The sequence below is a fragment of the Thalassophryne amazonica genome, chromosome 10, assembly GCF_902500255.1.
Source record: "Thalassophryne amazonica chromosome 10, fThaAma1.1, whole genome shotgun sequence".
NCBI classification, from domain to species: Eukaryota; Metazoa; Chordata; class Actinopteri; order Batrachoidiformes; family Batrachoididae; genus Thalassophryne; species Thalassophryne amazonica.
Window position 1 is genome coordinate 64,523,375 of NC_047112.1, and position 12,603 is coordinate 64,535,977.

Here is a 12,603-nt window from a genome sequence, read left to right on the forward strand (position 1 = left end):
ATAAATGTTGAGAAGTTATTTGGAGATTTTGGAAAAGCCCAGATATATATCCTGTAAAATTTAGATAGTGAACAGATAGGTAAATGAGTCCATTCCATATAGTGTGTTAATGCAGCAATAATGCAAAATCAGTAAATATCATCTCACAAGTTAACAAGTTAAAAGTGCATATACAACCCCTGGCAAACATTGTGGAATCACCGGCCTCGGAGGATGTTCATTCAGTTGTTTAATTTTGTAGAAAAAAAGCAGATCACAGACATGACACAAAACTAAAGTCATTTCAAATGGCAACTTTCTGGCTTTAAGAAACACTATAAGAAATCAGGAAAAATAATTGTGGCAGTCAGTAACGGTTACTTTTTTAGACCAAGCAGAGGGAAAAAAAAAATATGGAATCACTCAATTCTGAGGAATAAATTATGGAATCACCCTGTACATTTTTATCCCCTAAACCAGTGTTTCTCAACCTTTTTTGAGTCGCGGCACCCTTTTTATATTTACAAAATCCTGCGGCACACCACCAACTAAAATAATATTATAATTCTATTACCTCTGGTTTTGCGCAAAACCCAATTATCGCAATAGAAAATCGATACAGAAAACGTCGCATTTCGAAAATCCTCAAGCATTTTGCGCTCTGATCTCAAGTAGGGCTGTCACGATTAGACATTTCTGGAGACGATTAATTGTCAGACAAATAATTGCGATTGACGAATATATTGTCTATTTTTTTTCTTTTTTCCCCCCTTCTTTATATTCTACTATTGTAGTATAATTACACAACTCTGGAAGAACGTTTGGCTTCTGTGAGTGGAGAAACTGGGAATGGTGCAACATTTTTATTTTTATCTTCATTTTACATACAGTCCCAACTTTTTCTGATTTGTGGTTGTTTCTGTTGCATTTCTGAAATTGTTTCTCCTCATCAGTCACGTTTTGTGCTTAAACACTGCATTAAGCTCAAGACTGAACAAATAAATACCTTTGGAAAATAACAGCTGTTAAAGTTCAGAGTTCTCACCTGCTTTTTGTGATCTGTGCGTCTGAACATTTTTTTTTTGTGTGTGTATCTCAGTTCATTCATATATTCTCATTTTTAAATATGTTTTTAAAGATATTTGACCGTTTATTTCATCTCATGATCTCATAAATTCAGCATACGACGCGCACATGGTGTGAACAGGACGGTAACGGCAGAATCACACCTTTAGAGAAAGTTCAGAGAGAAGTAAAGGCAGCTTCATGTTTCCGTTTTGTTAACATGTTCACTCCATTTAAAATCCTCTCTCTGCTCCGCGCTCGCTGCGCACTGAACGTGTCGCGCCTGCATTCAGGAATCTCCCTCACCCCTCCCCTCCCCTCCCCCCCCCTCCCCTCCCCTCCCCTCCCCTCCCTCGCAGTCTGGAGCCTGTTAACTCCGCGCGCGTGCACACACAGGCACAGACACACACACCGACAACTCCGCATTTTAGACGCGGCTTTTGAAGGAGACGGCACCGTTTTAATTGGCCGTCAGCCTCCTTGTTATTGTCCCGCCTTAAGACGAGAGCGAGGCTGCCGAACAATGACGTCAGATTCTGAGTCGTTTTATGCTTTGTGGATAAAATAAATAATTCACGGTAATCGCGAATATGAAAAATAATCGCGAATATGAAAAATACCCACGGCACCCCTGACGATCGATCACGGCACCCTAGGGTGCCGCAGCACCCCGGTTGAGAATCACTGCCCTAAACTAACACCTGCATCAAATCAGATCTGCTCGTTAGTCTGCATCTAAAAAGGAGTGATCACACCTTGGAGAGCTGTTGCACCAAGTGGACTGACATGAATCATGGATCCAACAGGAGAGATGTCAATTGAAATAAAGGAGAGGATTATCAAACTCTTAAAAGAGGGTAAATCATCACGCAATGTTGCAAAAGATGTTGGTTGTTCACAGACAGCTGTGTCTAACTCTGGACCAAATACAAACAACATGGGAAGGTTGTTAAAGGCAAACATACTGGTAGACCAAGGAAGACATCAAAGCGTCAAGACAGAAAACTTAAAGCAATATGTCTCAAAAATCGAAAATGCACAACAAAACAAATGAGGAATGAATGGGAGGAAACTGGAGTCAACGTCTGTGACCGAACTGTAAGAAACCACCTAAAAGAAATGGGATTTACATACAGAAAAGCTGAACGAAAGCCATCATTAACACCTAAACAGAAAAAAACAAGGTTACAATGGGCTAAGGAAAAGCAATCGTGGACTATGGATGACTGGATGAAAGTCATATTCAGTGATGAATCTCGAATCTGCATTGGGCAAGGTGATGATGCTGGAACTTTTGTTTGGTGCCGTTCCAATGAGATTTATAAAGATGACTGCCTGAAGAGAACATGTAAATTTCCACAGTCATTGATGATATGGGGCTGCATGTCAGGTAAAGGCACTGGGGAGATGGCTGTCATTACATCATCAATAAATGCACAAGTTTACGTTGATATTTTGGACACTTTTCTTATCCCATCAATTGAAAGGATGTTTGTGGATGATGAAATCATTTTTCAAGATGATAATGCATCTTGCCATAGAGCAAAAACTGTGAAAACATTCCTTGCAAAAAGACACATAGGGTCAATGTCATGGCCTGCAAATAGTCTGGATCTTAATCCAATTGAAAATCTTTGGTGGAAGTTGAAGAAAATGGTCCATGACAAGGCTCCAACCTGCAAAGCTGATCTGGCAACAGCAATCAGAGAAAGTTGGCGCCAGATTGATGAAGAGTACTGTTTGTCACTCATTAAGTCCATGCCTCAGAGACTGCAAGCTGTTATAAAAGCCAGAGGTGGTGCAACAAAATACTAGTGATGTGTTGGAGCGTTCTTTTGTTTTTCATGATTCCATAATTTTTTTCCTCAGAATTGAGTGATTCCATATTTTTTCCCTCTGCTTGGTCTAAAAAAGTAACCGTTACTGACTGCCACAATTTTTTTTCCTGATTTCTTATAGTGTTTCTTAAAGCCAGAAAGTTGCCATTTGAAATGACTTTAGTTTTGTGTCATGTCTGTGATCTGCTTTTTTTCTACAAAATTAAACAACTGAATGAACATCCTCCGAGGCCGGTGATTCCATAATTTTGGCCAGGGGTTGTAATGAGAACACACTCTTCAAAATGTGGTGTACATTAATGCATCGGATCATTCAACAAAGCAACTTTGTTTTGCTTGTGTAACATCCCATAGACATGTCTGCCACCTGCTGGGTTGTTCGTAGTTGCTGGACTGATGATGAATTAGGAACAGGTGTAGCTGTCGATAAGACAGAACACACATAGAAATGTGTTAAATTAGAGAACAAGCTGCTTTCTGATTGTTTTGCAGCAGTAATGCTACACACTAAGAAAATGTACAATTAATATTAAACCAACATTCAACACACAATTAAAATATACAATTAACTGTAACAACTTGTTACAAATTATACATTTTTACATTTAAACAACCAAGTTTAGTGGGATTGGATGACAAAACATGATTTAGTAACTACAGCACAAAATTTTTTCAAGTGTAAAAGTCAAATAACGCGGTCATACCTCCATACAACCCTGTGGAAAGGATTTTGTATGAAGTTAGTTGTTACAAAAAGACAGCAAAGATGCTGGATGCTGGAGTGACGTATACGTATATGAGAGAGATCTTTGCAGCAACAACATTTGCAAAATCAAAGAAATCTGTTCCTTTTCTGACTGTTTCACTGCAGGTACTACATTCTAAAACTCAAATAATAGTCACGTCATCCACACAACCCTGCAGAAAGGATTTTGTATGCATGCAGTCGAAGCAGGCATTTCTTCATTCTCTCTCTCATCATACTTGCGGTTTTGAAGTTATATGTATTTTAAATGAACTTGTTTCTTTCATTTCCAAAACCTATGTTTGGTGGCCACTAAGACCATCACTCCTAATTATTTATATGTATCATTAATATTAAATGTAAAATGAAAAAACAAACAAGAATATGATTTAATGTAAAAACTTAAACTATTACTAAAATACTGAGCGTGAATCCCAACTATTTCACTGCAGGATTTCAGACTTGTCAGATGTGATAGTCTGGATGCTGGGTCAGACTGTGGCAAGGATGTGATGATTCCAATGGACTGCATGACCTTTGAACCTGAGAGTGCTGACCTTACAGTGACTCCTGAGCCTTCAGCTGCAGAACTGGCTCAGTGTGAGGTTGAACTGAACGCTCTGCTCAGCATCATCGCTGAGCTGAACAAGAAAATGGGATCGGTAAAAGCACCGAGGTAACAGTGACGTTGTGACTGTGACCCTGATCCTATGATTAAATGAATCAGTATTAATGAGGTTGCATTTGTAGTATCTACTATTGGGGATGTATGTTTCTCTGCAGTGAACAATCAGCACCATGTAGACCTTTGGTTCCAGACCTCCTGTCTCACAGGCTGATCAGAAGAAGCCCAGAGAGGAGAACCGCTGTCAGTCCCACATACACACCTGTCCTAACCAATCAAGGTTGGCACTAGCAAAATATGTTTGTGTCTGTTCAGTAGCTTTTGGGTGCTGAGCACTTACTTTGAGCATTTATTTTCACTTTATGGCAAAAATGCAAAAGAACATCCAGTGTGTTATTTTTCAAACATGCAGCACAACTGTGTAAGACTATGGTGAAAAAGAAGTTAGCAGGCTACATGGCTTCCTTTTATAGTGGTTCCTTTTTCTTGTGTGATACAGTGGCTTGTAAAAGTGTTGGTATTTCACGCATTTTAATTTGTTTATACCTTTTCATATACAAAAAGTAAATCAGGCTTCTCATGATAAAAATTTCTAAAATGATCTTATTTAAACTCAAACTCAAAGCAAATCTCTACAACTTGATATAAATGAATTAAAAATATAAATGCCAAGATGATGGGTTGCATAAGTAATCAGCCCCTTTGGTATAATACTTGTAAATAATCAATTTAATTGCCAGTTTTCTTCAGACAAGTCAGGGGATGGATACATGAACATTTCCAAGTCACTGAATATGTCTTGAACTTTATTTACATCAATTATCGAGAAATACAAACAATATGGCACTCTGTGGTAAATCTGCGTGGAGTAGACAGTTCTCAGACACTGAAGATTTTCATTCACCAAAACATCAAATCTAGGCTTGCATCTCAGATGTACCTTCTGGCAAAATTTAACTGAATTTCAGGTCTTCTTTTTAATAAAATCCTTCTCTTTACCACTTCATCATGAAGCTGTATAACTGGGGATACAAAATGCAAAACATGGACTGTGCACAATTTCTCCAATCACAGCTAGAGAAGCCTTTAACTTCTTCTGGGTTGTCTGGGTGTCTTGGTGGCTTTCCTCACTTTTCTCCTTCTTGCACAGTCACTCAGTTTTTGAGAACTGTCTACTCCACACAGATTTACCATTAGTGATGCAACCCATCATCTTGGCTTTTATATTTTTAATTCATTTATATCAAGTTGCAGGGATCTGCTTTGAGTTTGAGAAAGATAATTTTAGAAATTTTAGAAGCCTGATTTTCTTTTTGTATTTGAAATGTCATAAATAAATTAAAATGTGTGAAATACCAAGGGGCTGAATACTTTTGTCCACTACTTATATTGTCCACAGCCATATGCTGTGGACAATATAAAGCCACTGAATTATTCAGTGATTTTTATTTATTTATTTATTTATTTATTTGGCAGTATAAATAAAACTAAATTGAACTGAAAGACCAGTAACACTCATTCTTGCTTTATATGCCAGATGAAAACCCTAAAAACAACATATTGAACGCCATTTGCTTTTCACTTGAAACAAGAAATGCAACCGCACAATGCACATCTACTTGTCATCCACTAGGAGGCAGCAACGTGGTGTGGACAAAACTTGAGGAGGTTTTATCAGCAGTGGAAGACTCTATCAGCTGCAGAAGGTCCTGGGCTGAACCAATCACAGCCTCCGATCAGGCCAAAGTCAAAGAGCAGCAGAGAGCAGCTCAGGAAAGTTGGATTAAAGCCACTCAGGTCTCATGCATCATGTTTCATTTATGCTTTTGAATTTAATGTAGAAGTGCAAATTACTCCAGCATGCTGTTCTGTGAAAATATAAATCTAAAGATATCACAGGCTATGCTCACATAACTGGATGATATGACCTGAAAATTGGATTTTTTTTTTTTTTTTTGCCTTTTTGGGAAAGAATTCTGGCATTCTCCAGGTATGTGTTGTGGTTCCTACTCTGTTCAGTGCCTGCATGTACCAGGTATTGGCTGTGGAATACAGAAACCTGGGTATCTTTGCTGCTGAGGAAATATTTATTTACCTTGATTTTGCAGATGATGCTGTAATCTTTGTGGAATCAAAGGATTCCCTAACTGCAGCACTCAGCGAGGAGTCAAGAGTGTTTGGGTTTTGATTGCTCTGGATAAAGCCTAAAATTTACACTTTCAGTGACTTTCTGTGGAAGCTTCTGTTAGACGTATATATCTCTTTGTAGTTACAGTGTGAAATAGGTCAGAACCACTCCAATAAGAGTCTTGTAAACCAGAGTCATCCAATGTGTATATCGTCATATAGCCAAAGAAGGCATGCCAGCTTTGTCATACAACTCACAGTGGTGGGTGAGGCGGCTACAACCACTGATGAATCTCAAGGCACAATGATACTGCAGGGTTAAGGACTGTAGACAACTGGTTGAAGCACACCTATACACCACATCACTGTGCTATGGTTGGCATGCTCCCAGCCCAACCTGACCCATATAGGGCACAGATGTCATATTTTCTGATTAGTGCAAGCAACCCAAATTATTATGATCATTTTTTTTAGATCAGCTACATCGAGTGTCAAACCAGTACATTCTGATTGCCGATCCCAAGCCAAGCAAATGAGAAGGATAGATGGAGGAAGACACACACTGTAAATTTTGTCACATTGGCTGCACAAGCTAGTGCCTTCTGAGTGCTGGTCCCAAGCTCAGATAGGGTAACATCAGGAAGGGCATCTGGTGCCGAATCAAACATGCAGGTCACAAATTAAATTTCCAAATCAGTTGAGGTCCTGTTTAACAATGACTGCCACCAGTCCAACTGGGTGCCAACAGAAAATGGCTACTGTTGGGTGAAAAAGAAGAGCTGGAGAAGGTGTCTGGGGTCAGCAAGAGAAGAGGAAATTTAAAAGTATGAAAGTGAGAATATGGACTTTGAATAATGGCAGTATGACTGGTTAAACAGAGAGAGTTGGCTGATATGATGAAGAGGAGAAATTAAGACATACTGTGTGGACAACAGACCAAGCAGAAGGGAATGAGGCTAGGAGCATCAGAGTGGTGTTCAAATTGTTTGGTCATGGTGGGGATGGGAAGAGAAATGGTGTTGGGGGTCACTCTAAAGGAAGACTACTCAGAGTGTGTTAGACAAGTAGTGTCTGTCAGGGTGATGAGGGTGAAGTTGGATAATGAAGGGGCAATGATGAATGTCATCAGCACATATGGTGGCGGTCAAAGATCTGTGAACCCTTGAGCTGTTACATGTCTGAATTTTGTACTGTCATAACATTCACTCACTCACTCATCTTCAATTGTTTACTCCAATTAAGGATCAGGGGGGCTGGAGCCTATCCCAGCAGTCATAGGATGTGAGGCGGGGTACACCCTGGACAAGACGCCAGTCTGTTGCAGGGATGTCATCTAATTTAAAAAACATAATTCACTGTTATGTGTCGACGCGGGTTGAGGAGCGAACCTGCATCAGACGGAACCCAGCGCTAAAAATAACCAGAAAGCGGTTCCAATAACAAAAACAATTTATTTATTCACCCGCTGGTGTATAATAAAGTGTAAAAACTAAAATAGCGTCCTTCTGGTGGAGTGAAGGCTGGCACGCTCTCCAGCGCCCAAAAGGATCGAAGCCCACCAGTCCTGGACCCACTACCACCGCCAAACACCCCCCAGGTGGACACGACAAACCGACCCTCTGCGAAGCATAGAAGAGGCGAGGCAAGTCAGCAGTTACAACCAACATCCTTCAAAAGACACACACCATCAGCAACACATTCAGGTCCGCACTTTAAGCTCTATGCAAATGAGCAGCTTCTCACAACAGGTGGAGGATCACCTGTCCGCACGCCACAGCAGTGAGAAGCAAGCTGCACAACTCCCATCACAATTCAAACATACTGCACAACAAAACACCAAGCCACTATCAACAATCAGTCAAACACTTAATCACCTCTGATGTGTGCTGACAGCATGTGTCCCTCACCCCTCCTGCCTCACGGGCTCGATGTGTCAAACCCAGGCGCGGTCATCAGCGTCTCACAAACGAACATCACAAGGTCGAGTTCCCGGCAGCTCTGCCCGAATCACACATGACCCAAATGCAGAACGCCATCCAATCATCTGCTCCAGCCAAAAGTCTTCAAGGCTGCACGCGAGCACCATCCACAGGCGCTGCACATGATGTTGATGAGGGTGAAGGACTCTTCAGCCAGCACCTTCTCCACAGACAAATCAGTTTTCATGCCACCTGGAGAGCAAAGAAAAGAAAAGAACACCAAAATGTCCAGCCACACACCCCCCAACACACAACAATTCACGCTTCTTTATATTAAAAAAAGTCTAAACAATGGTGTACGTAGATACACACACCTTGAAGTAGTATATAACACAACAAAATTATCACTTTTATAGCCAGAGCCACTTGCATAAAGTGTGCAGCCCTACATCAGTCTTTGGCAAATATTTTCTGTACCGATTATGTTGTTTATTTTGATTATCTTTGAAACATTCATTATCGTTGGTGTCATACTTTATGTTGGTTGACAGATATTTACAGGACAGATATTTTTGATGAAATCTGCTGCATTCCTTTTTAATTTTGCTACCTGCCATACATGTAATCCATTACAGATACTGGATGAGATGGAAAAAGAGTTTGGAATTTCGTGCCCGTCAGGTTTGCCGAAGTACCAAGACGATAATCTGGATTGGGACAAACAGGAGAAAACTCACAGAAGTACTGTGCAAAATCACCAGGAGAAGATGGAGAGAACAAAAAGCACCAACAGGCAGATGGAGGAGGAGAAGAACAAGGTGAGGGATACTGAGATGCCAGTTTGTTTGTTTTGTAACAGTGCAACATGAATCATCAAGTGGTTTTCAAGTAGATCCAGTGTACCTCTGCTTTACTTGCCTTTCAGATGATGGTCCTACATGCAGCCTGGAAGTCAGGCAGCTGCTCTTCTTCCTACAAACCCTCAGGAAACTCCCCTGCTGGCAGTCTCAGTCCTGACTGGGCCTCTCCTCCTTTCCCTGGTTCTCCTTCAGTCCTCAGAAGAAGAACCCAAGCAGGAGCTCCTGGTGGGGACAGTTCTCTACTGGCTGCTGTTAACTCAGGAAGTCAATGTCCTAGTCCTGGTTCGGAAAATGAGACTGAACGGCTGAACAGGTGAGACAGAGACACAGCTCGTGATATTTCAAAGACTCTCAGCGGGAACATCTGTTTGTTTGGATGGTGACTCTGTTCCATTTGTGTGAAGACCACCAGAATTGTCAGTTATAATCACACTGATACACTGATGCTCGGACGACAAGGTGCTGACCTGCACCACCGGGTATAACGTGGGGGTTCGCGGCTTGCACAGACACTTCAACAGATGACAGAAACCAGTTTCAAAGTTTTGAAGTCCATCAGTGACAGACACTTACTGTAGCTTTAATGACTAAGCTTTGGTCACTTGAGCATTTAGAAGAAAAACAGTTTTGTTAATACTGCATGAAACATTATTACTTGACAGAAGCAACTTTTCCTTGGAAATGAGTCAGGAAGTGCTATGCTTTAAATACAAATAGCATTTGGTCATTTGGCCAAATTTCATTTGGTCTGTGCTACAGCCTTCCTGTTAGCCAAAGGAACAGTTCGACTCCCAGCATGCTGTTTTTCTTACGAGCAGCTATTGTTTTGCAAGCAGACCTTTTACCATTTTAGTGAGAGGTGTCTCAGTGGAATGATATGTTCTAAATGCAGACTGCAGTGGCTCAGAGAGATTATTCTCAGTAAGTCAAAGTCAAATAAAATAACATTTCCATCCTCTTATTTTGAACACTTTAATAAAAGGATCAAGAGAACACTTAGTCATACCTCTGCTGAGCCTGAACAGTCTTCTGTCAGTCTGGATTTAAATGGATTAAAGGGCAGGTCGGGGGTATTGTTTTTCCAAAGTACAAATAACACATAGTAGTTCAAATAATGTGAAAATCAAAGTGAGCCATAAAAAAACATTTCTTTAGGGCTTTTCTATCTGATGGAGATGCTTAACCACTTTACAATGATGCCTCACATTCGCATATTCACTCAGACATTCGCACATACAGACAGCCAGGATAACATGGCAGCACCGATGTCACCGTGGTGCCATGCAAGGTGACCCACCAAATTGAATTAAAATCTGCACACATGTAGAGAGCTCAGAAATTTGTGTGATCTGGTGAATCTGGACCCCATGTCCATCCATCTAAGGCCAGCCATCCTTTCAGTAGAGTTTATGACAAACTAATTTGCACCAACCCTTGGTGATGGTAACATCACCATTTTTGGTTTAAAATCTATTGCCTCCATTTACAAATAATGTTATTGATACAAGAAATAATGGCAAAAATGCAATTTTCAATTTTTTGTCTAGTTTGATCTTGAAAAATCTAATTTGGTCATTTTTGTCAGGTGACACAGGAATAGAACCCAAATTTAGGACATGAGTCATGACACTTGTTTTTGAGCACAATACATGGCTCTATTGACTGAAGTTCAGGGTTCAGTTTATAATACTCAGAACTGGAAATTCCAAAACACATATACTCATGGACAAACTGGCTGACTGGACTTGAACACAAACAAACCATAACAATAAATCGATAAATACCAACTGAGCACATGGACAGATACACTGGGACAAATGCACAAAGATGTAAGACAGGTGTGTAACAAAGCAGAGACAAGCCACAGAATACACACACACACACACACACACACACACACACACACACACACACACACACACACACACACACACACACACACACACACACACACAACACACACACACACACACACACACACACAGAGGAAAAAAACACTGCATACACAACCAGATGGATGCACAGACAAAACCCATGTTACTTACACAACAGGAGGGTAAACTAAATTTAACTCTGCTCAAAATGGTGAAAAACTAAAAATCTCAAAACTCACAAGGATGAAAACAGAAAGTTAAACAACAATAAATCATCATAATTCCTTGTTTGGATCTGTCAAGTTGATTAAATTATTATTTTTTTGCCATAAACGTTAACCACGCAGATGCTGATCCTGACCTCCTCCCCTTCCTCTCTGGGTATCACAGGTGCATCGAGAGGCTGAAGGTGAGAAATGAGCGGCTGACCGCAGCTCTGGAGAGAAGGAAAGGAGAGTCCGAGCTGACCAGCATCACCCTCAACAAACTGGAAGCTGACTGTTCTGCCATGCAGACTGCTCTCAGATACCAGTACCCACATAAACACACTCATAACATCACTGTGGTCATTATTCCTTATGTGTGTTCTTCTAACAATCACACAAAGTCTGCAAATGGAACTATATTATAAATGATGTTATTTTGTGGTTTTGATGGACAGTGAGGAGTGTGAAGAGGCCTACAGTGAGCTGCTGTCACTTCACGAGGCCCAGAAACAGCAAAGTGCTCCTCTACAGACACTCACAACAGGTGCTTGAATACACTCAACAACACACTTATTGTATGAATACACCACTGTCATTCATACACAATAACACCAGTAAGTCATTTTTTAAATAAAAGAATAATGGTAGTTTTTTGGGGTTGGCTTTGTTTTATACTGCAGACTTTAAAACAATGTGCATAATCAGTTTGTAATAAAATTTACAGGTGGGAAAGAGGTTGCAAAATACGACAACACATTCATTATGATGATAGTTTGTAAATCAGCTGCTTCATGTGATCTTGGGTGCTGTCTTCTACCCTGAACAAAATAGTGCACGGTGCCGTGCGAGTGTCATTGTTAGTTTCTACCTGATGCAGTTTTCTTTTTCAAGCCCAGCACCTGTCTTCTTTTGATTCAAAATGTACCCATAAGTGTGGGTGTCTAAAAAAGAGGTGTGGGTCAGGTGCAAAGCTGAGGTGCGACTATCGTCCGCCAAAAGAAAGTATTTCTAGTTTAGACTACCACAAAGCAGCATTTTAAGAGTGCAGCACTCAAATGCACTTTACACAAGTGGATTCACCACATGTACACTCTGCACATTGTGGAGAAACAGGTGTTAAAAAGAATTGACAAGACTACTGTCACTGTAGTTTCCAGCATTATATCTGCTTTCCTCCATTCAGTATCATTGCGCTGTGCGCTGTGCATCTTGTAAAGTCCTGTTTAAAGGGGATGGCAGGTGACACTCACAGGTGATTGGTTGATATTATGATACACCTACAGAATGTCCACAACACACCCTTGCATAATGTGGACCTGCAGTCCAGCCTCTTTGTACCCAGTGCTATGCTTTTTATACCAAGGT

The 12,603-nt window shown here is 40.6% G+C and overlaps 1 protein-coding gene across 2 annotated transcripts in view; it reads left to right on the forward strand.

The window, feature by feature from the left end:
- ushbp1 (Usher syndrome 1C binding protein 1) overlaps positions 1-12,603 on the forward strand; it is a 33,203-nt gene that overhangs the window by 973 nt on the left and 19,627 nt on the right. For both annotated transcript variants that reach the window (XM_034180133.1, XM_034180132.1), the window contains exons 2-8: positions 4,080-4,303; positions 4,411-4,532; positions 5,886-6,049; positions 8,934-9,116; positions 9,224-9,471; positions 11,423-11,563; positions 11,694-11,782. In XM_034180133.1, the coding sequence (XP_034036024.1) occupies positions 4,080-4,303; positions 4,411-4,532; positions 5,886-6,049; positions 8,934-9,116; positions 9,224-9,471; positions 11,423-11,563; positions 11,694-11,782 (1,171 nt within the window). The remainder of the gene's footprint in view (positions 1-4,079; positions 4,304-4,410; positions 4,533-5,885; positions 6,050-8,933; positions 9,117-9,223; positions 9,472-11,422; positions 11,564-11,693; positions 11,783-12,603) is intronic.